The following is a 25,181-nucleotide window of genomic DNA, read 5'->3' as shown; positions in this document are numbered from 1 at the left end:
TATAGCTCGTAGGGTACATGGCGTGTAGCAGGGAGCCGTGCGGGAATGTGCCGGTCTGTAGTTTTCGGAAGATCACCGCCTCTTCTCTTGTCAGCTGGGGATGCGGGGGAGGATAGATCCTCCTACCCAGCCTGTAGTGGCTCAGGATATCGGCGTATCTTTTCGGGACGCTATCTTGTTGGTCTACCGGTGCTCGTGAACCTGGTGGGATAGCCCGGAGAATGTGATCTCGGGCAGCAGCATTAGCCGCTACATTACCCGCCAGGGACTCGTGTCCCGGGGCCCAGAGAATGTACAGTTCTGGAAAATTGTCTCGTTTTTCGAGGATGCTCAGGGCTTGTTTGGAAATGCGGCCCTTTTGGTAATTCCTACATGCTGTTTGCGAGTCGGTGATGATTGTGATTAGATCTTCCTCTCGCTGGCCCGTAGTGGCTGCCAGGGCTATCGCCGTTTCTTCTGCGCAGTCGATGTCTGGAGTGTTTACCGAGGCCGCAGCTACCTCTTGTCCTTGGCCGTTGATCACGCTGATAGCGTGGGCCGCTCTGTTCTTGTACTTTGCCGCGTCAGTGTATCGGACTTCTCCTTGTTTTGGTCCTTCGTAGGCTTTACGTAGAGCTTTCACTCTCGCTTGCCTCCTTTCTCTGCGGTATTCAGGGTGCATGTTTCTCGGGATGCTGGCCACCGTGATCTTCTCCCTCAGGGGTAGAGGAACCCGCTGTTTTGTAGACTCATATTCGACTGGGTAGCCCAGTTTTATTAGCATGTCCCTACCCGTGCTGGTGAGCTTGAGTCGCTCTATCTGGCTGGTCTTGTGGGCCTGTACAAGTTCTTCCGAAGTATTGTGTATGCCCAGGCTGAGTAGCTTCTCCGTCGACGTCGTCGGTGGAAGCCCCAGTGCCAGCTTGTAGGTTTTTCGTATTAGGGTGTTCAATTTGTCTCTCTCGCTGTTCTTGAGACCCAGGTACGGGGTGCCGTAAGTGACTCTGCTGATTATCAGGGCTTGTATTAATATGATTGTGTCCTGCTCTTTCAGGCCGTGCTTTTTGTTTGTCACTCTTCGCACCAAGTGCGCGACTTGGATAACTTGGATAACTTGGATAGCGCAGTCTCTATATTTTCCTTAGCTTCGTACAAGAAAGCTAAGGAAAATATAGAGACTGCGCCAATCCGTAACTCTTCCTATCTGTTAGTGAAAATGTGCAAACCTGATAAGGCCCAAGTCTTCTTTTCGAACCGCTGGCTCTGGGCTGACGCTTCCGTTTTTCTGCTGCTGACCACCGTTCTCTAATGCCCACATTACACCACCAGCTTACCGACTTTCTCAGAGTATCGAAAACCAATCTTCGAACCACGCTTTGGCATTCTGCACGACCTGCAGGCGATTTCGGGTGCTGAAAATGCGTCATGACAGACATGCTCTGAACATTGCCACTACAAGTCCCAAGTAGATCCAAGGTTACGTCTTTGTTCGCATACTAAGTCAATGTCATCCCGATTTAATGAGAAGAATTTGATGGGCTAGTTGGCTCGACAAACTAAGGCAGCAGCGAGGGAAGACGAGGACACAAGAACATGCAAGCGACACACCACGAGCGCGGCGTTTTATCGCCGACTAAGTTATGTTTACAGGTGATTGGGTTCCTTGGGAAAAAAAGACTAAACGCACAAAAATTAAAAGGGCCGTTGAAATATTGTTACGGGGGAGAAAATGTCGATATTTACAATATATATATACAGTTAAAAGGTTGTAGCTCAGTGGCCAGAGTAACACCATCTACCGATCTTCGAGGCGCTTCAGCTTCCTTTTCAACTCCCAACGACCTTTTGTCCTCAGCGGCACAAACTCGTACGTGACATTGACCCCCGGTGGCAGAGGCATGGTCTCGATGCTTCTTAGGGTGCCGAATCAGTGTGCGAGTTATACAGCTTTAGTCGCGAAACGTTTACGATATCAGTTCTTGGTGGGGTAGGTGACGTCGAAGTCGCAGGTGATATCTCATATCTAAGGCTGGTGACTTGGCGAATAACTCGGTATGGCCTTACAAATCGTGTCAGTAGTTTTCCACAAAGGCCAACGCGACGGGAGGGTTACTAAATAAGGACAAGTGACCCAGGGCTGAAATAAGCCTCCCGACGACAACTGTCGTAACGGTGCTTTTGGATAGTCATAGACACAAGGAGATGGTCACCGGCAATGCGACGTGCTAGAGCCGCACGAACAATGGCGTCGTGAGCATAGAACGCAGTAGTGTTGGCATGGGAAGGAAACAGCTAGTCAAGAGGTGGGAGTGGGTCATGGCCATACAGTAGATAGAACGGAGGACAACCAGCAATATCGTGACGCGACGAATTATATGCAAACGTAACGAAGGGTAAGGTGCAGTCCCAATCCAGGGACGTGGACAGCATGTCCTTAAGTGTAGAGTTGAGACGCTCGGTAAGTCCGTTTGTCTCTGAGTGGTAATCCGTCGTGAACTAGTGGGACGTTGAGCAAGAGTGAAGAAGGCCCTCGACAACATTAGAGAGAAAACAGCGGCCTTTATCAGTGAGTAGCTGACGTGGTGCACCATGATGTAGAATCACTTCATGGAGGAGAAAATCAGCCACATCACTTGCGCAGCTCGTAGGGAGAGCCTGCGTTATGGCATAACGCGTGGTATAGTCCGTCGCAACGGCCACCCACTTCTTGCCCGAAGATGAAGTTGGAAATTGGCCAATGAGGTCCAGGCCGACGGGGAAAAATGGCTCACCGGTGATATCTATTGGCTGAAGGTGCCCAACGGGAGACAATGTAGGCTTCTTGCGGCGTTGGCAAACTTCGCTGGTAACGTCGTAGCTTCGAACGGAGCGATATAGCCCAGGCCAGAAAAAGCGCCTGCACACACGGTCGTACGTATAGTCAAAAGATACGTACGGGTATCTTGGCAAAATATGACGTGCAAACAACACATGCGTCCAGGTAATCTAATTTCAAACTGCGACTATACTTCGTTTCACAAGGTCTTTGCAGCGCTGTGGAAAGTAGGGGCCGTTTAGCGCCTGTCGCCCAGTTATAATACAGAATTTTAGTGCTTGCGGTATTCCGGCAAGCACGGGCGCTTTGCTGGATGAGCGGGGGCGTAAGCGTGAGCAGCCAGATTGGTGGCGCCAGGTAGTGGTGCAAAACTGAACCACCTGAACACAAAGCCAATTGCTACATTCTTCTTAGCTGGGGTGTAAGTTTTCAACAGCGGCGTAATAGTGCACACAACTACGCCGCTGCCGAAAATGTGCACTACCAGCGAAGCAGAATAAAGTAAGTTACTGCAATTCTAGCTTTGTGTTTGGTTAAGTTCTACAACACCAGGTGGCTGCACCGCTCCGGCCGCCTATGTTTACGCCCCCGACCATCCGGTAATCCGGCAAAACCGCCCCCGTTTTCCAGAATAGCGGACATGCTAAGTGTCTAATAATGACAGGTGGCTCCATCTATGTTAAAAGAAGTGCACTAATATTTAGGTTTATTTTGGTAGCTGGCGGCGCTGATATCTTTCTGATCTTCTTTTTAATTTTCTTTATGGATGGGTGACGCCCATTCCGAAGGGACTGGCCCCATTTCTTTTTCTACACTCAAGCAGCCAAAATTGATGCGGAGTGCTCGAATGCGGTGTATGCCATAGCTCATTGGAGACGTTCTCGTTCTCATTGTCGCTGCTCTCACTGCGACAGTAGTGATTGATCTCGACTTCTGTGCACACAAGAAATGAATCAAGTTATCCCTTTAGAGGGGTTCACAATTCATCGTCCTCGTCACAATTCACATCAGCAGCGCTGGTTCTTTGTTCCACGTTGATTACAACAGCAGGACCATGGTCAACAGCATTGTCGATTACCTGGTCCAGTTTTCGCATCTCATCTTCTTGATTGAGAACATGCTCCACATAGATCTTCCACTTGTCGAGACTCACTTGCGCGATGCCTTTACAAACCAGAGGTTCCGCGTCTTGAAGCCTAATGTTTTATTTACACACGCCAGGAAGCCCTTGATGTCGCTCCAAGCAAGCTCTACAGCGTTCAGTTAGCAATGGTAGGGTGGCAGGCGGACGACGAGGTGGGTAGCAGCTTCAGCGATGCAGCCAACACGGTATCGGTCTCCGCCAGAGTTTACGCTGTCGACAAGCTTCATGAGCCGCGCTTTCACCATGTCACTACTCCACGGAACATCTTTTCCCGGCAGCCATGCCTCTTTTTCCTTTTTGAGACTGTTCATGCGCAGCACATTATACTGCTTCACAGAATCACATCGCGCGTTATCCATGACGATTACACTACCTGTTGCTGGTTGTGGAAAAAGTTTCTGTCAGTACCACTTTTCGTAGGGGTCTCCGTTCATTTCGTCGCGGTATTCGCACGATGCCTTCTTAGCTTGGAAGACTTCCTATGCGTCTTCGACAAAACCGCGTTTGTTGCCGCAATGCGTCACAATCATACTGCCGCCTTTGCCGCTGGGGTTCTGAAGACCATTTGAGAGCCCGGATGGACGTGCTTCGTGCGCAGACTAGATGTTACCGTCAATCCACACCCGACTGCGCAGGTAGCCGGTGTTGACCCACGTTTCATCGGTGAAAATATTGGCCTATCCTGGTGTCGCAGCTCCGCTATCTGGTGCAGGCACCGACGGCAACGCTGCACGATGTGCGTCGCTTCGATCACCAGTGAATTTCGAGACCGTTTCTTGTATTGGAAGCCAAGCTTGTTCAGCATCCTCTGCATCGTTGCTGTGGACACACTCCATAGCGTGTCGTCCTCTTTAAACGCTGCACCACTTTGGCGAGAGCCAGACTCTCCCTTCTCTGGAAGCAGTTGTGCACCACCCTTCGACACACGCTCAGGTAAAAATCATCCAGCTTCCTTCTCTGGTCACCGCCTTTTCCAGCTCAACGCTTCTTCTGTGACAATTAACACTCTGTCCGCCTTCTCCGTGTCCGTTTTCCACTCGTTGAGCGTTCGCTCACTCACCTGGGTTAGTTTTGCAGTCCTCTTGATAAGCGACTTCCAGCTTTAACTGCCTCTGCACTTGACGAGAAGCCCTTCAAGAACATTTAAAGCTATCTGCTTCATCAGCTTGGTAAAACAGCACACATTCGACGGACTGCACATGGGATACCACCGAATAGGGCGACGCCATGATGCCGAAAGACGGCGCATCACCACCTTGTAACAGGGTTCCGAGGAGCTGTGTTCGAGCGGGTCATTGCTATCAGTTTCGCGACTGATTGAAAGCGCTGTCCATACTTTAAAAATGTCACTCCAAACTGTTTAAATGTTTTGTGTTTAATGTTTTAAGGCTAGTCCTAAATGCTTAAATATTTCACGGACTATTTGCTGTGGCCTTCCAGCCCTGATTGGCAAAGCGGCCCCTCCCTTCCACAGGTCTGCAAACAGCTTCTGAAACGAAGTATTGAGGAAACTTTACGACACAGACATCTTCAGATTTTGCGAATGCGCTTGCTACATCAACAGCCGATTTATAGCGAGGTATCGTCCGCTTCATAGTAGACGCTTTGGGCTAAGAAGGTAAAAAATAAGTTCCTTGCCTGCTTACTTTGGGAGCCTTCAGATCAGATACGTGTGTTCTCGATTGTGGATTCGTTTCAATGCCTTCCAACGCAACAACCTGATGCCCTAAGCCTCTATTCTCAACACGCATGACGGCTGCACGGCCGTCATTATGCGCCATGTTGACTCTTTGATTGGCTGTTGAGAGCTCACTTGTCTTGAAATTTGTGCCGGGAAGCGGGAGTTTTGCAAAATGCAATTTAGCGTTTTCATCGAGGTGACGAAACGTGACGTCGGGCGTCAAATTTTATCGAGAAATACATTTTTTGATCCTTGGCAGCTATATTGAGACGTTAGCGCTTCAAAAAAAAAGTGGGTGGTAGTGTCGAGAAGCCAGTGCTATGCATTTGCAATATCGCGAATATGTGGTGGTGATCCAAGATAGGCGTTATGCCAGCTTGCTAATTGGCTGAAGGCATATGCCGGGGGGATCGTCACAGGAAAGGCCGTTTCGCAAACCTCAATTTTACGTTGCGGGACGTTGCAATGGGCCGCCATTGCAGAGACCTTCCGCCATAGTTTTTGGTGCGATGATCATCGCGAAATATGCTAATGGCCACCGTATGCAATGGAGGCCCAGAGGAATGCGCATTGCCTCCTTTTGCTCGTAGTTTGATGCCATGAATTTTTTTTTTTCATAACGCGTGCTCATAGTATTTACATCGCTTTCGGGCGGTGTTGGCATTTGGGTTTTCGGCCACCATATCTTAAAGGAACTCACTTATATGAAATAGTATTGATGTAATATAGCAAACTTTCTCCAACGTTGTCCACTTTTCACTGCTGCACTTGTACTGTAATAAAGGTAAATGCATTTTCGCACAATAACAAGTTATGACAACGCCGTCTTTTAAAGCGGAGCTTTCTTTGCCTCTTCCTTCGACTTTCCCACTGCTGCTGCTGTGGCTGCTGCTGTCGCGCACACCTTGTCGGGGGGACGTTCAGAACGTGTATATAGATGACAGGCGCGAGTAAGAGAAGAAAGGTGACGGGAGAAACCTCTTTTCACCCCACCGCGCCGAACGTGCACAATGCCCTCTGGAGCTCCCTGGCAGGCGCCACCTTAGCCTTTTGACGGATGTAATTATGCTACACTCTATTCAGAAGTATTGCAGAAACTGCAGCGCATCCCTTTCTACTAACGTGCCAAACCAGAGGGGACGCAGATAGAACGGTAGAAAGAAGAGGGGGAGCAGAAAGAGAGGGAGGAGAAGAGGCAGTGCCTATATAAGAGAGGGGAGAGGTGATGTGAGAAGGCAAAGACACCCCACTACTATGCGACAGCGATTGCAGAGAAACAGGCTAAGCTTAAGTTCAATGCACAGTAGAGTACGGTGCTGCTATTTCTCAGAAATAAACGCCACGTAAGTATGTCAAGCAGGCAACTTACGCAGGGCGTGCAGAAGCAGAGCCGCATTAATTCAAGCGCTCCGCAGGGCTCAGGAGACACAACAGAAGCCGTCGACCATCAAATCGATACTTTTGTGCCCGCCGCGTTAGCTTTGACGCTATCGCATTGCCAGACGTCATGGATTTGGTCCCAATCACGGCAGCCGCATTTCGACGGAGGCGAAATAGAAAACGCACGTGCACTTACATTTTGGAATACGTTAAAGAACATCACGGTGTCAAAATTATTCAGGAGTCTTCCACTATGGCGTGCCTCATAATCCGAGTGTGGTTTTAGCACGTACAGCCCCATAATCCGATTCAAGTTTAATATTCGTGCCACAATGCGATGTGTCATGTGAGGACATAGCAACGCTCAACCCTCTCAGAGCTTATAAAATATCATCATCCTCATCAGCCTGGTTACGCCCACTGCAGTGCCAAGGCCTCTCCCATACTTCTCCAACTACCACGGTCATGCACAAATTGTGGCCATGTTGTCCCTGCAAACTTCTTAGTCTCATATGCCCACCTAACTTTCGGGCGCCCCCTGCTAGGCTTCCCTTCCTTTGGAATCCAGTCCGTAACCCTTAATGACAATCGGTTATCTTTCCGCCTCATTAAATTTCCTGCCCATGTCCATTTCTTTTTCTTGATTTCAACTAAGATGTCATTAGCTGGAGTTTGTTCCCTCACCCAATCTGCTCTTTTCTTACCCCTTAACGTTACACCTTCTTCACCTTACACCTTATCATTCTTCTTTCGATAGCTCGTTGCGTCGTCCTCAATACAAGTAGAACCATTTTCGTAAGCCTCCAGGTATCTGCCCCGTACGTGAGTACTGGTAAGACACAGCTGTTATAGTCTTTTCTCTTGAGGGATAATGGCAACCTGCAGTTCATGATCTGAGAATGCCTGCCAAACGCACCCCAGCCCATTCTTATTCTTCTCATTACTTCAGCCTCATGATCCGGATCCGCAATCACTACCTGTCCTAAATAGATGTATTCCCTCACCACTTCCAGTGCCTCGCTACCTCTCGTAAACTACCACGGTCATGCACTAATAAATTTTTAGACACACCCTTCTGCTTTGCCTCCCCAGGTCAGTGAGCGTGCGTTGCAGTTGGTCCCCTGAGTTACTAGGCAAGGTAATATCTGGAGCGAATCACAAGTTACGAAGGTATTCTCCATTAACCCTTATCTCCAACTCTTTCCAATCCATGTCTCTGAATAATTTCTGTCAACGCGCTGGGAAGAGCATTGGAGAGGTCGTATCTCCCTGCCTGACGCCTTTCTTTATTGGGATTTTGTTGCTTTCTTTATGGATGAATACGGTGGCTGTGGAGCCGCTATAGATGTCGTTCAGTACGTTTAAATACGGCTCGTCGACACCCTGATTCCGTTATGCCCCCATGACTGCTGAGGCTTCGACTGAATCAAATGCTTTCTCGTAATCAATGAAAACTATATAGAATGGTTTACATATACATTTCTCTATCACCTGATTGATAGTGTGAATATGGTCTATTGTTGAGTAGCCTTTACGGAATCCTGCCTGGTTCTTTGGTTGACGGAAGTCTAAGGTGTTCCTGATTCTATTTGCAATTGCCTTAGTAAATACTTTGTAGGCAACGGACAGTAAGCTGATCGGGCTATTATTTTTAAGGTATTTGGCGTCCCCTTCCTTATGGATTAGGATTATGTTACCGTTCTTCCAAGGTTCCGGTGCGCTTGAAGTCATGAGGCATTGCCTATACAGGGTGGCCAGTTTTTCTAGAACAATCTGCCCACCATCCTTCAACAAATTTGCCGGTACCTGATCCTCCACAGCTGCCTTTCCCTTTTGCATAGCTCCCAATGCTTTCTTTACTTCTTCCGGCGTTACTTGTGGTATTTCAAATTCCTCTAGACTATTCTCTCTTCTATTATCGTCGTGAGTGCCACTGGTACTGTATAAATCTCCATAGAACTCCTCAGCCACTTCAACGATCTCATCCATATTAGTAATGATATTGTCGGATTTGTCTCTTAACAAGTACATATGATTCGTGCCAATTCCTAGTTTCTTCTTCACTGCTTTTAGGCTTCATCCGTTCCTGAGAGCACGTCCAATTCTATCTATATTATATTTCCTTATGTCAGCTGTCTTACGCTTGTTAACCTAGAAAATTCTGCCAGTTATATTCTAGCTGTAGGGTTAGAGGCTTTCATGCATTGGCGTTTCTTGATCTGACCTTCAGCTCCTGCGATAGTTTACTGACATCCTGTCTAACGGAGTTACCACCGACTTCTATTACACATTCTTTAATGATGCCCATAAGATTGTCTTTCATAACTTCCACACTAAGGTCTTCTTCCTGAGTTAAGGCCGAATACCTGTTCTGTAGCTTGATCAAGAATTCCTGTATGTTCCCTCTTACCGCTAACTCATTGATCGGCTTCTTATGTACTAGTTTCTTCCGTTCCCTCCTCAGGTCTAGGCTAATTCGAATTGTTACCACCCTATCGTCACTGCAGCGCACCTTGCCGAGCACGTCCCCATCTTGTATGATGCCAGGGTTAGCGCAGAGTATAAGGTCTATTTCATTTCTAGTCTCGCCATTAGGTCTCCTCCACTTCTGGCGATCCCGCTTTCGGAAATAGGTACTCATTATCCCAATAAAATTCTGTTCGGCAAACTCTACTAATAACTCTCCCCTGCTATTCCTAGAGCCTATGCCATATTCCCCCACTGACTTGTCTTCTTGCCTACCCTAGCATTGAAGTCGCCCATCAGTATAGTGTACTTTGTTTTTACTTTACCCATCGTCGATTGCACGTCTTCATAGAAGCTTTCGACTTCCTGGTCATCATGACTGGATGTAGGGGCGTAGACCTGTGCGACCTTCAATTGGTACCTTTTATTAAGTTTCACAAGACCTGCTACCCTCCCGTTAATGCTATAGAGCTCCTGTATGTTACTCAATATATCCTTATTAATCAGGAATGCGACTCCTAGTTCTCGTCGCTCCGATAAGCCCCGGTAGCACAGGACGTGCCCCCTTTTCTGCACTGCATATGCTTCTTTCGTACTCCTAACTTCGCTGAGCCCTACTATATCCCATTTACTGCCCTCTAATTCATCCAATAGCACTCCAAGACTCGCCTCACTAGATAACGTTCTACCGTTAAACGTTACCAGGTTTAGATTTCAATGGCGGCCTCTGCGGAACCAGGGATTCTTAGCACCCTCTGCTGCGCCGCTGGTCTGACCGCCGTCGTGGTCAGTTGCTTCGCAGTTTCTGGGGACTGAGGGCAAGCGTTTGATTGTTGTGTTCATATAGGAGGTTCTGGCCAAATAGTGCACCAGGGTGACCAATTCTGCTCTGGTGAGGGAGTGCGTTACCGGTTCTAGTCCCCGGGATCCGGCCACAGTCCAGGCCTGTTGAAGCAATTTTATCGACACGCGGATTTTTTTTTGTAACCGCTGGGAAATTGCGCGGCACCGGGATTCGAACCCCGGTCCTCTTGCACGCGAGATGGATGCTCTACCTCCGCGCCACCACTGAACTATTTATAAAATATGGCGCACAACAACGCCTCAAGCAAACATCACTCCATTTGTTTTCTGTGTACTATGCAGACGAACAGCAGTGGTGCACGCAATGTAACGTTTATCATCAACTGCCCACACTCGTGTTAGACTAAACGTTGAAGAAAATAGAGAGTTTTAGCAGAGCGTTTACGGTCCGCTCCGCTGAGACCGGCCTATCACAACAATCGGCACGCAGGCGCTCAACAAAACGCTACCGGGAACAGTGACGCGCGTGCGCACAGCACACATAGCGGCAGCGGAACGTGGGACGCTGACCACGTTCCGCTAGGAACCTGATTTAGCGGTGCGTCAGGGGGCGTGTAGATGCTTTCGTAATCGTTTTACCGCCAAGCTGAGAGCACGTCAGTGGCGTCTCTGGGAGACGCGCTTGTTAGATAAGCGAAATCAATGCATTCTATGCAGCCACCGGTGCGCGTGAAACATGTGCGGAGCTGAGCGCAAGCAAACGCTCTGCTAAAACTGTCTATTAAGCTTTAGCCGTGAACATCACCGCTAAGCATCGTATGTCAAAATATCTAGCACGGAAAGTTTTGCTTACATCGATTCCCACAGGGCGTGGGATCTGCATAATATTTAATTTATAAAAGGGAATGTTCGTAAGGCGGCGGCTTGGACTTTCCTCACGCGGTGCGAGTAACCAGCGAACTGAACAAGAGATGGCAGCGCCGACGCTTGCGTCGCGCAAGCGGATACCTCTGGTGCGCGCAACGCTATCGGTGTTATTCGGCCGTTTATCAGCCAGCCGAGTCGGGCTGAGTCACTTGTGCTTCGCGAGATAGCGATAACGTGGACTACGACGTGCGCTCATCTCCACTGGTAGGTCGCGTATGTTGTCTCAAAGTAGAAAAGAAGCGCGTTGGCGCCAACGTACGATGACTCATTTTGTTTCTCGGGTACACGAATCCTAGCTAATGATGCAGACGACGACTTGTATGCAGCAGGCGACGGAAGTGAGAATCGTTTTCGACGGAGTAATCGTAGGCTTTAAGAGGAAGCTCTAGCTCGGGCCGAACTCCAACATGGCCTTTGAAATACATGTAAAACGCAAAAAAAGTTTTTCTGGGATAACCCCTGGGCTGATTTTAATGAAATATGTTGCATTTGAGAGAGAAGTTAAATTCTACTGACTGTTGGAAGCGGAATATCCATTTAGGCCTTAAATTTTGTTAAAAAGATTTTCCAAAATTGTAAACTTTCAAAGAAATAGAAGCACGAACTTTACAAATTTATAACTCTGCACAAGAACAGATATCGCGGTTTTCTAAAGAGCACTCATTAAATCGTTGAATGAGGACAAATATGATAGGTCATTTTATATCTTATATGAATTCGTTACGTTGTTTACAAAGGGTTCTGCAAAAGCTGTATTTCCATATTACAAATTTTTTTGAGATTCGTGTGTAACATATCAATTTTCACCTCTTTAGGCATACTATTCTATGCCATTCACAAAATTGTGATATAATTTTTCGTTGCTCAGTTAAAGCTGTAAACTTCATAGTTTTATTTATTGAACATTTTTGATGTTTGGTGAAATTAAATAAGAAATCGACGACCTGAACCAAAAATTTGAAACCAACAATCACTAGAATATAGGTATTTCTTTTAAATGCAACAATTCTCGGCTAATTTGGGGCAGTGGTTGCCGAAAAATACGCGTTCCCCTTTTACATGTATTTAGATAGGAACACAAGAGCTAAAGTTTCCTTTTAAGCTAGCTGCTTTATTTTGTGCCGAGGAGAAAAACCGTTTTGCTGTACCAAGAACGTTAGGTTCGGTGCCTTCATTTTAGTTTCTTAGACGAAAATTCAAGTCACGTTACGAAAGCAAAACGTGGCCATCTGCGCCATTTTGTACGCGTCGCGCCTACGTCACGCATCGAAGAAAATGGCGAAGTGTCTAGAATAGAGCTCCGATACTATAGGCCACAGACGCATGCACACTTTACGCGTGCCAACGCCAACTAGCACGAGCGCCGGCGCCAGTTCTACAGAGCACAGATGCAGGAATAAAATGTGCGAGTAAAAATCAACTGTAACACCGTGTTACACATGCGTCACGTTCCGTAGCATCCAGCAACGAGAGCATAACAGTTTTCCCCGTTATTTTCTTGTGGAAGCTAGCGCTCTAAGGCCCTCTTTTACACTGCATCACCTTTAAGATTGGTCCACATCTTACAGTCCTTTATTCGTAGCAGCTATCACTAGGTAGACGCCGTGCGACACTGCAGCGCTTTGTGAGTCGAGCCTGGTTAAAACGTAACAGGCTGGAACGTTCCCCCCTCCCCGGAGTACACTAAATAAGTCACTGTGGCATCGCTGTTGCTGCAATGCCTTGCTGCTAACGTCCTAGGTACACGTGCACGGCCGGCACACACGTATGCTGGTACTCTTAGTAACGCTTCGCATAACTCCAAACAATTATGCGCAGTGTCAGTTGTTGACGCTCATGATGTCACGACCGATGATCACAAACAACTGGATATTGTAGCGAAGTGACGCGTCTGTGAGATATCTGACGCATCAGCTCACCAGGGAGACGGAGATGAATGGGGATGAGCTCTGGCAGGGGCAAGTCCAAATCCACAGGTACGACGACGAGAAGTAGAATTTCAACAACTAGGTTTATTTACTTGATATTTTACTTTAAGTTAACATGGTACAAAAATATTTACAAAGAGAACGATGTCATACCCGTCGTCGTCGGCCTGCCTGACCGGCCTGGTCTCCCCTGGTGAAGTTGCGCCGTCTGCTGCTGTCTACTTACTCACTTTCAAAACTATTCGAACTACTCCTTAAATAAGTTTACACAGCATCCAAGAGACACTTCACTCCACCAATGGGCTATTTCGTTACTCCGACCAATCAGGCAAGCCGACACCACACAATGAGCGTCAGAGTTCAAGGCGTCAAGACATGGTTGCGTCAACACCCGGTACACAAAAAACACTCTGACCATAACTAATCAGCTTTTGACAGCCGAGCGTGGGACGAAGAGACGTCAGGTGCACGTGTGACGTCAGGCGCGGCGGCCGGGCGGCAGTACATGCCCGGCACCGCCACGGTTATTTGTGGTACAAAGGTTTGCCCCCACGTCGAGGAGCCCACAAAGTTCCCGAAAGCATGCAAAGAGGCCCGCGCTATACTCTTTTCGCTACAATATATTAAGGATGGTTAAAGATTGCATGATGTGTGTGTGTGTGAGTGGTTTTAAAAGGGGAAAAGGAAGAGATAAGTACAGCGCTGTTACTGCCTCTCGTGCGAGGGCACCTCCACGGCGCTGTACAGGTGAGGGGAAAGGGGCAAAAAGGGTAGTGAAGAGAACAGAGTAATGCGGGAGACACATGGTGCGATTTTGGGTGCGATCGGTCGTACGACCATTCGCATCGGCAGCCGCACTCAACAGGTTCTCAACCAAATCCGCCGCACGCGGCGCCGAATCGCACGCCGCGCATGCGACCAACTTGCTGAATATTCTCGTGCGACTACCGCATCGGTCGGCGACCGCAGCCAATGACAGCGCCGGTAGCGCGAACGTCACGGCCACGTCATAGACCCGACGGGGCGGAGCCGGCGAGCGAGCGCCTCGCCGCTCCGATCATGTCTGTTTTTTTTTTCTCCCTGGTCGAAACGAAGGCCTCTTTCGCCGCTGACGGCGGTACATAAATAAGCTGCAATTTGTTTCTGACACGAAATAACTTATAGAATAAAGTGGCCTCGAAAGAGTGCATGTTATAAAACGTTGTGCGATATAGTAAATCGTTGGCGTGATTTCTAATCGGACGCGGTCAGCGCAGACGCGCCAGCAATCGTCTATACGAAGCGGCTCGCCTGACTGGCGTGTTTACTCATCGCTACTAACGGCACCGAGGAAAATAACCGTATTTTCACTTAGGAGAAACATAAATGGTCAGACGTTGATTGTGCTGATGAATTTAGGCGCTTTATTACGAGCTGCGGACGCATCGGTATGGGCCCTCGGCCTCGGATAGACGGCCGGCGAGCTAGGCCTACACCGTCTCCCAGCGATCGCAATCTCGCCTGGCATGCTCGTTCGCTTCCGTCGGCGCCAATGAAATAAAATGTGCTACAATTTAAGCGTGAGATAACTGTGTACATGTTGTGGCGCTTCGTTATACGAGCTGCAAGCGATCGTGTCACAAGCGCCACCGGTGTCGGATTCGATGGCCGAGCGAGCTATGCCTGCCGGCTCCTATAGCCACCGGCGGCTGTCAACGAAGCCGTTACTGCTAACGCGGCCTTGCGGAAACACGTCTACAGTGCTTCCATAGGCGTGTTTATATTGTCATCGTTTGTTTCAAACAAGAGAGCGGTGCAAATACGTTTGCTTTCACTTTCTGTCCGAAGTTATGCAGCATTCCGAACTTCCACGCAGGGGCGCCGGTTCTGGGCGGAGCTATACGCCGCTCGCTCATTCGTACCATGTGTCCCGAATCGCCGCATGCGGCAAGTCGCACACGACGCGCCGTACGACAGATCGCACGGAAAATCGCACCATGTGTCTCCCGCATAAAGAGGTGATAGATAGCCCAGCGGTAAGGTACGTCAGGAAGGCGCGGCGGCTACAGCCGCTCGTACAGTTCGGCGCCGTCCAAGAAGTCCAGCAGAGCCGCGAAGGCGCGACCGGTCACTGATGAATGCGCCGTTGGAAACAGTAGCGCCTCGGTGCTGTCGGACGGCAGTCCGAGGCGTCGGTAAGTATTCGTGAGCGCGTCGCGCTGCACGGAGTACGCGGGGCACCGTAACAGCACGTGCTCCAATCACCTGCCTAGGCCAGCAGGTCTCGGCGAGCGCGTCTGCCCGCTCCGAACGCTCGTCCACACATGATATGCCTGTTCCCGCCTCGCTCGCCAGTCATTTCTAGTACACATCCCGCTTGCCGACAGGTGCCGCTAATCCCTCAGCTAGAACTGCCGGGTCTTCAATCTATTGCGCCCTCGTGGTCTTCGAGCCAGCGCAGCGGTTTCTTTCGTTGTGGCCGACCGTGAGCTGTTCGAAACGGCATCTAATCACCTTCTTATAGCGGGAGTTTGACACACGTATCACACTGCGCTTGAACGTGATCATTCTTGTCAGAGACCCGGGTTGTTTCTTCATGCGGCTTGCGATTGTGTCCGGTTGAAGCCGGATTGTGCGTGAAGATGCGTTAGCTGGCTGGCTGTATCCAGCCTTGTTTGGCCTGTCCCCTCGGAGATGGTGTACGTTTATTTCTCCACTGCTGTCACCGTGTAGGGTCCGTCGTGCATTAGCTTTAGTTTTGTTGGTCTTGTACCTTTATGGAACCAAATTCATTGCCCACATTGAAAGATGCTGGTTTGTCTTTGGTGCCGTACTTGCGCTTGACCTCGTGCAATCAGTCGATTAGCGTAGTTCGTGCATCTTCGCGCTTAGCTTCTGCTTGGACTTGTGGTTCCGTCGGTGCTGACAGTTGCGAAAACCATTTTCTGATTATGAGGTACACCGTAGTGGAGGACTCATGAAATTCGGACCACCTGGGGTTGTTTAACGGGCACCTAAATCAAAGTACACGGATGTTTTCGCATTTTGCCTCCATCGAAATGCGGCCGCCATGGCCAGGATTCGACCCTGCGACCTCATGCTCTGCAGCCCAACACTATAGCCACTGAGTACCCACGGCGGTTATCGTACAGCAATTGAAACGGTGACATTCGCAGACCAACGTGCGGCTGGTTGTTCACCTGGAACGTTGTTTCCTTTAGGTATTCGGCCCCGTGGTCCATGTTGCCACTTAAGTTATTTCTAAGCGCTGGCAAGATTTTTGCATTTGCACACTCGACAAGACCGTTCGTTTCGGTAGCGTAGGGTACGGCGAACCTGCGGTAGATGCTCTTCTCTGTGTGGTAAAGTGTTGCTGCTCGTGAAGAGAACACGCAGTTATTCTCTGTTACCACCGTTTCCAGCTCCCTGAATGTGAATACGATGTCCTTATCAAGAAAACGTAGCACGTGTTTCGTTAACTTGTCCGGTATAGCGCGCATTAGGATGAATCTCGCGGTGACATCAACAGCCGTTTTGAAATACTTGTTGGTGTCCTCAGTGTTTATTTGCCCAACGCGGTCCATGGCAGTGGTGTTGAATGGTGACTGCCCTGGGATGCGCGGGTTTAGCGAACCGGTTTCTGCTCCTGTCTTAGCGTTGTAGCTTTGACACATTTTGCAGCCTCGCACGTAGTCTTCAACATCACGGTTCATGCTGTGCCAGACGTAGCGTTTCTGGACTTTTCGGAGTGTTTCAGAGCACCGCCGTGGCCATCCTCGTCGTGGTACGACGCCAGAACTGACTGCTTTAGGCCATCTGGTACTACGATGCGACGACTCTCTCGTTCTCCATCTGTGGTCAGGTGTACAAGTATATATTGTACGATCCGTTGCTGCTTGAGCTTGATCGATGATCTGAGCAAGCGTAGGATCATCTCTTTGAGTTCTGCTGAGTCGATTGTCTGGAGATTTCAGGATGAAGAGGTTCTGTGCAGTGGCGTAGCCAGAAATTTTGTTCGGGGGGGAAGGCGGAGCTCACGTTGCAGCTCGGCCTCCTCGTTATGCATTTGTCGAGGTATAATAATGAATAATGAATAATAAGACGAGGACACAGTGAGAAACTATTTGGACGCTATTTCAGACCCTACATGATCATCCGACGTGTTGGCGAACGGGACTATGAGGTCGTGCCAGACGGCGTTTTGCATTCACAGCGGCGCCACGCATGATCTGAAGTGGTCCACGGGGTGCGTCTTAAGCCCTTTTATGCAGGCTGACAAACTTCCTTAATTTGTTGTTCCTTTGCAACGGGTGTTTTCTTTATTAATTTCGTTTGTTTGCAGCATCGGGTCTATGCTTTTTAAGAGGGGATATTGACACGTATACATGTTTATCTTTATCGCGTGACCATGTTTCACGGCCTTAGAAATGTTATCGCACAGCCCAGGACGCGCCTGCATGTATAGGAAGTTTCTGGAATGTTATCGGTGGCTGCATACCATGTGTGTCACCAAACCTTGTGTAATCTGATTCCATGTATGCGCGACGCAAATGGTGTAGAACTCTGTGGAAGACGCACGGGTCCCAGCGAATACTCTGGAACGTTCGACTAGTGGTGTATAAAAGCCGGCGTGCTTGACCCGCTGACCAGATTTTGACGATCACCGACTGTGTTCGCCGCGGTAGCCGTTCTTTAACTAGCCTGTTTTTGTTGGCACAGGTTCGCAAAATAAATGCTAGTTTCGTCTTCCACAGTATTACTAGTGCGTTCTTTATACGTCACGACCACGTGACAATATAATTGATTTCGCAATAATATAATAAGGCTATCCGGCAAATGAAACCCGTGGCACAATACTTTCTGCGAAAGAAGTGACAGAATTGAACTTTCACCGTGCCACAACTCGCTGCGCCGCAAGAATGGCTGTTTTTCTTTTGCGGGGCGGCGCACCGAAATGAGAAAACCCGAAGAAAAGCATGTTTCCCACAATCGAATGCATACTTTGGGCACCCGATGGGGCTACCCAAGGAATATTGAAGAAAACGTGAGACGCTTGGTCCACAAAGAACCATACCCATACTGCTCAGTATCCTGCACCGGCGAGACAAGATTTTCCGGAGAGGTTGCGCTCAAGCGAACGCGTTCTAATCTGTCGAGTCCCCGCAGTGGTGACGGCGAGCGACCATAGTTTCGTTTTTTCGTCTGCTAGCCGGAAATTGACTAAAACTTTGCCAGGTGAACATCCACTCGGCCAGAGCAAAACCATCGCGCACTAATGTGCGCCGCACAGTGGTCGGTACAACACGAGAAAAACTCATGCGCTCTGGCTGGCTAGTGCAACCCGCGGGTAGCGAGAACAAGAAAATGGAAGAGGCACAACGTGGTTGTCGCGAGTAAAAGTCAAAGCAGAAATATAAAAGAGAATGTATAGGTAGCTTTGCTGGCTTTAGTGTCTTGACATGGATGCTTTGGCGCAGATGAAAAAAAAAATGTTGATATTCTTTTCTGTGACATCACGGCACAAATGACCCACCACAACGCTTCATCGCCTCAGACCTCACTGCGTGCTTATATCTTATCTTATCTTATCTGATAGTGTGTTGATCTGAACTGTCGCTTCTTATGGTCCGTTGAACAACTTTAGAAAAGTCAATGCACATTTGGCGTCCACTGTACTATATAACATCATTAAACTCAATAGTTCCGGAATTGAATTGCTAAAGCACGACTTTGGAAATGCTCCTTTCGCATCAAACGTTTATCAGAACTTTACACCCATAAAGTTTCAGAATTGAAATCCTTGCGTGCCGTAGATTTCGCGGCCTCCGCGAGATGCCGCGACCAGCATGCTGGCCATCAAAACTCCCATCAAACTTCGTGATCTGACTCGCAGTGCATGGGTGTTGGAGCGAAATCCAGCCCGAGTTCGCAATGTTCCTGCTGAAATGTCTTTTCGAGCGTGAAAGACCATTCTACACACAATCCAGAATCATTCCCTGCGCGGGGGGTTGGTTTGGTCGGCGGTGCATGACAGCCCGAAAAAATTTCGAGAGGGGGGGGGGCTGACGCACCATAAGCACCCCGCCCCCCTTGCCTGGCTACGCCCCTGGTTCTGAGTTCTCTGGGACCCGTGATTGCGCATATGCGATGAAATTTGTCTTGCCTGACGAGTGGCGAATCGTAAAGTTGCATAACATCAGGTTGAGAACTGTGCGGGCGAATCGCCTCTGCGGATTCTTTTTTGACATGATGCGTGCTAACGCTCAGTTGTCGGTGTATATTTCGAAGTGCTTTAGCCCTTGCAGGTATTGGTGAAATCTGTCTGTCATGGCCCAGCGGACCGCAATCACCTCCAAATCTGTTGAGGGCTTGTGCATGTGTGAGTCGGGCACCTTTTTACTTGCGTATTCTACAACGCGTGTTTCGTCCGAGTGTTTTTGCGAAAGGACAGCATCAAACGCACTATATAATTAATCGACGTGAACTTGTGTCGGTAGTGCTGGGTCGATGTTTGCGAGTATTGGTGCTTCAGTCAGTCTCTCTTTCAGAATGTGCAGTAGCTGTTTGGCATTGGGCAGTCCATGTTAGTAGTACATCCTTCTTCGTAAGCATCGTCAGTGGTTGAGCGATCTTCGCGTAATCTTTGATGCACTTCCTGTAGTGAGACGTCAATCCTAAGATTGATCACACTTCCGTTTTTGAACGTGGCTGCCCGTAGTTTTTTATTGCACTCGTGCGTTGTGGGACTATGGCACCTCCGTCTCTCGAAGTTATGTACCCTAGGAAGCTGATAGAGTCAGCAGCGAAAGTGCACTTCCTAAAGTCCACTCGTAGGTTCAGGTCCGTCAATGTCTTCAAAACGTCATTCACGGTTTGGATTTGTTGCTCGATGTCATTAACGAAGATGCACATATTATCCATATACACAATGACGGGTCTGCTGTCGATGAGCGGTTGCAATCCTTCATGCTTGATGTTTTGCATGGTTGACGGTGCTGTGCACAAGCCAAAGATTATGTGTGTTGGCTCATAGTGTCCGTCTTCAGTCACAAACGCTGCCTTCTCGATGTCACCTTCGCATTTTGGGACATTGAGAGAAGCTTTCTTCACGTCAGGTTTTGAGAAAAGTCGTGACTATGACACTTTGCGAAGCAGTGTGTCGATTCTTGGAATTGGATAAGCCCGTTTGATGGTCTTCGCGATCAGGAAGTGATAGTCGACGCACATACTTTTGGTGTTGATTCGTAGTGTGGCTGGCCCACAATCACAGGTGAGAGCACGTTGTTGGGCGAGTCGGTCGTACATACTTAAAGATACTTAAACAAAGATACTTAAACGTACTCACAGGTGAGGCATGTGCCGACTTTGAGTTGCGGATGATGCCCCTTTTCAGCCAGTCCTCGGTTTCTTCCCTTACGAACTTTTTGTTCATATCACTCGTCGTGTACCGTTGCATACGAACTGGTTTCTCATAGCTGAGGTTAATTGTATGCTCGGCATGCATGCAGAGACCCTATTCGTTGCCAGCGCTTGTAAAAACATGAATTTTTGCGATGAGTACTGACCTTATCCTTTCTGTTTTGTCAGTGCTGAAATATGCTGGTTGCACCTGTAATATCTCAGGTCGCACATACTCCGGTGGTGGAAGCTCGGGACTCCCTAGCTTGTGAAAGTTGTTTACGGCAACAGTTGCACACAGGCTGCAGCGGCTTCGTTTTCATTGTTGCTCAGTGACTGTTGTGGGATGTCGTTTATTCGATGTTCCGCTTCAAGCGCTTTTTGCGAGCTGCTTTTCGCTATCCACTCTGGTGTATGTGTGCCATTCGTGCATCGCTCGATGTAATCGAATTTAACGCAATGTTGCCAATCAGTGCCTATGCTAGTGTCATGTGGTAAGTCGTTCCCCCCTTTTACATCGATGGTTGTGCTTGCACTCTCGATGGCGATGTGCCCTTGGGTTGCTCCGACAGGAGCTGTTGAGTTTCCGAATGGTCCCTTCAGTGAGTGTGCAGTGCGTGTGTGGCACAACATCGGAGGTTTGCTGTATTGCAAACGCCGATGACACTACAGTCGCTGTTGATCCCGTAACCCATAGTGCTACGTCTCTATGTCATTTATCTTTGTTGGTATAAGGATTATGTTATTGAACGAGCGCGCCGTCACAATGCTGGTGGTGCGCTGCTGTCACGCCGCTCTTCGGTGTTTTCGTCCTGAGGCGGCTACCTTCGCATCAGTATGTGTGTCGGGTTTCAAGCAACCCTTCGCGCGGTGCCTCCGCTGAAGGCAGCAAGCGCAGATTTCAGCGGGAAGTCTCGCAGGCTTGCCTTGCGGGTGTTTACCTTTCATTGCGTTCTTCGGGGCCTCGTTTCGTGGGAATGACTTCACGTGTGTGCCGTCGCTTCTCGTCGATGTTATGCGCCTGTCGAATTGTCGTGCATAGTTGATGAATTCTGACACGCTCCTTTTCCTCAGGTCGTGGAACACCGCGAGCACACGCCTTGCACTTTCCGATTGCATACCCTGAATTAACCAGTCCACAATGTGGTCGTCGCTTAGGGCGCACTTGCCGCGTTCTATACCTTGCAGACGGCAGCACGTGTAGTCAGTGACGGTTTCGTATTCCTTGTGTCGCCATGCGTTGACGTTCTCCACCCATTCACAAAACAGTGGCTGCATGTCATACACCTTTCGTAGAGCCGCTACTGAAGTTTCCCAACTCTTTAAGCTTACGCCGTCCGTGCGATGCGAAGCTGCTGCACGTCCACGAAGTCTGTAAATTCGGGCGTTTAGCGTAGCCATGTGATTCCATGAACATCCCTCACGCATACTCTCCACGGAAGTCATCTATTCGCCTAGGTTTCTGTTCCGGAGAACGATGGCAGACTTGCTGTGAGGTCAGGCATTGTAGTGATATTTTTTGCGGCGCTTTCGTTGATCGGTCGTGTAGCGTTGTCGACGTTAACCGCGTTGACTGGGTTACCTTGCTATCCCATTTGTCGTTTCAACAGTCGCGCCATCATTTGCATCGCCATCGCGGGCATCCTGAGCTCCGCTGTGCCGTTCGCGTTTACAATTCATGTTGTCGTGGGGGTTTCAGAGAAAAATCTGCTTCGGTGCACGTCTCCAAACGGCTCGTCACTCCGGTACTCGTCGTTGAGCGTTGAGTGCTTCGCTTCGTCGTCTCGATCCGCCATGTTAGGCGTCCGTGCGCTCGTTACACGCCGTGCTTCGTTTCGGGAATGGTACCTCGTCCGCTGACACCGTGGAGGCCAGGGACGTTCTGATGCGCTTTCGCCCAGCGTCGTTGACCTCGTTCAGCTTATTCTTCGCACCGTGGTTCCATACGCCGTGCTGCGTGCTTGTCGCGTCATGACCCTATGCATGTACCGCAATGTCAAGTTGCCGTTGTCGTTCCCTCACGTTGAATCTGGCATGTTTTCCATTTCTTGTCCGCGTTGGTGTCGTTAACAGATACTCGTCGCCATGTCAGTGGTTGACGCACATGGTGGCACGGCCGACGATCAGAAACAACTGGATTTATTAACTATGGTTACAGATTGAAGTATCACCTCTCGGCGAGCGCGTCTTCCCGCTCCGAACGATCGTTGTCACGTGATATGCCATTTCCCGCCTCGCTCGCCAGTTGTTTGCCGTACTGTTTGCCGTACTTTGTTTGCTGCCAGTTGTTTGCCGTACCCTACGACAGGTGCCGCTAGTCCCTCAGCTTAGAAGAGCCAACTTTCCGCGAAATGCTTGCTATTTACCGAAATTCTTGCAATACGTTGGATCCGTATTATTTAATGTGCATACCTCGACACTGCTTTCGATTAGAAACTGTTAAATGGCGTTCATGTCGTCCTCATCGTAAAACCCCTTCAACTTCGTAAAGAAGCGACAATTTCCTCCTCCGCCTTCCCTCCTCCTCGTTTCTCCTCTTTTTCACGCAACCTCCTTGAGGGTGGCGCCGCCTACACTACTCGAGCGCAGCAACGGCGCCAACATGTGCTACTCGCCACTCTGTAGACGCTTGACGACCAAAAATGGCGCTGATGCAAGGCGCGAAGGCCCACGTGATGGTATTAGGCCAATAGCGACGCGACGTCGGCCTTGGCCAAAGCGCGCGAGGAGGCGGCGGCATTCTTCAAAGCGTGCCACTATTTTATGAAGTTTAAGCGGCTTTACCTCGCCGCACTTCATTTGCGTCCCGTACTTTTCTTCCATATTTTTCATCTTATTTGGAGCTACGCTAACATCGCTGTGTTTCGCTTGCGACTTATTTGAACTCACGCTAACCTTAAACTTGCGTAACTATGTCCGACCCCTTTATTTTCTTCTCAGCCGCCACAATTCGGCCTGCTTCTCCGAGTCGTGCCTTCTCTCGCCGTCGACCGGAAGCGTGTTGAACAACCTGGCCGCGCAGCGCCTTCTCTTCTCCCGTCGCAAGACGGACAGCGCGGGCGACTCGCGCAGAACGAGCGTCGGCAGCAGCGTGCGCCGCGGTTCGGCGCCTCGCGAGGGCGCCCACTGCACAGGCGCCAGGAACCTGTCGGCCGCCAGCAGCTGCAAGGCGCCGCCTCCTTTGCCACGCGGCTTTCTCTCCTGCCACGGGCTGCAGCAGCCCCTGGATGATCCCCGCGGAGACCTGGGCCGCAGCTCGTGCAGCCTGACTGCGGAAGGGGCGAGCTGGCCGCCCGTCGTGCTGCTCGATCGGTCAGAGACGAGCCTTGAGCTGCAGGTGATTTTTTTTTTCTCGTATAGGTTATAGCTATGCATGTGGTTGTCCGGGTCGTCATGTATTTGATTGCTTGGTAATGCTTTGGATATTTATTAGCCTGTCTTCTTGACTGTAATGGAAAGCAGTAATGAATATTTGAACTAAACACACAATACTTGATAGGTAGGCAGCGTATGCTTGTGTACTGTTCAGGGGTTTCACTACTAGCGATGATTCGTGAAGCGGCTGGTCAGCGAACAGGGGCTTTTCGCTTTAGCTTACAAGCAAAAAAAATTAAATTATGGGGTTTTACGTGCCAAAACCACTTTCTGATTATGAGGCACGCCGTAGTGGAGGACTCCGGAAATTTTGATCACCTGGGGTTCTTTAACGTGCGCCTAAATCTAAGTACACGGGTGTTTTCGCATTTCGCCCCCATCGAAATGCAGCCGCCGTGGCCGGGATTCGATCCCGCGACCTCGTGCTGAGCAGCCCAACACCATAGCCACTGAGCAACCACGGCTTGTAGCTTACAAGCAAACTGATGCGTATATGATAGAGCCAACAACTTACATAAAACCTACCAAGAATCGCACGAGCTTGGACGCCATAGAGCACGGCATCATGAAAGCATGAAGGAAAACCTACGGAGAGACAAGTAGTCGGAAATATAATGGACTTTGCTATCAATGCTGCCGATCTCCGGAGCCGAATTTACATGAAATAAGAATTTTTTTTAGTTTTTTGATTTTCGGAAACCACATTGGATCTTTTTTATCTTGTTAAGATCAACTTGTATTCTCTTTTATTTATTATGGGAATAAATATTTTAGTGAAAATATAAGACCTCTTTCATACCATTTGAATAGCGTAGTCGCATCAGTCAAACTGAAGTGGCAACGCAATACGAAGTACTGTGCTTTCGTGACTGGTTAGGCATACACGTTCCAATGCCAAATTACGAATTTATTGCTCCTAGTTCCCTCCTCTCTTTTTTGACCCGTTTTTCGCGCGGTTTGAGAGCGCAGCAAACATCGGCGTCGTCTCTTGGCGTCCTAGTAACCGAGCCAACGAGAACAGCCAAGGATGAAGGAGCAATCGTGGAGTGCGGATGAAAGCTGGCGATAGCGATTAGAGTGCGAGCAGGAAAGTGGGGGAGGAGGACGCAGCAGAGGCATATGACAGAAAGCGGAACAGGACGGTATGACAGAAGAAAAGCGTAGTGCCGCGCTAGACGGGCTTTGCCGCGACGACGACCACGAGATGGGGCCAGAGTTGCACGTCGCATTTTCACCGACGACGCCTCCGATACAAGGAAATAAAGCACTGCATGAGTGGAGGTCTGCCTGCGCCGACTGCTGTGC

At 49.3% G+C, this 25,181-nt stretch overlaps 1 protein-coding gene across 2 annotated transcripts in view; it reads left to right on the top strand.

The window, feature by feature from the left end:
- Positions 1-25,181, top strand: part of LOC135898306 (uncharacterized) — a 78,568-nt gene that overhangs the window by 25,663 nt on the left and 27,724 nt on the right. For both annotated transcript variants that reach the window (XM_065427188.1, XM_065427187.1), the window contains one exon: positions 23,442-23,838. In XM_065427188.1, the coding sequence (XP_065283260.1) occupies positions 23,442-23,838 (397 nt within the window). The remainder of the gene's footprint in view (positions 1-23,441; positions 23,839-25,181) is intronic.

Source organism: Dermacentor albipictus, chromosome 5 (genome assembly GCF_038994185.2).
Source record: "Dermacentor albipictus isolate Rhodes 1998 colony chromosome 5, USDA_Dalb.pri_finalv2, whole genome shotgun sequence".
In the NCBI taxonomy this organism is placed as follows: Eukaryota; Metazoa; Arthropoda; class Arachnida; order Ixodida; family Ixodidae; genus Dermacentor; species Dermacentor albipictus.
This window is presented reverse-complemented; position numbering and strand designations above follow the sequence as displayed.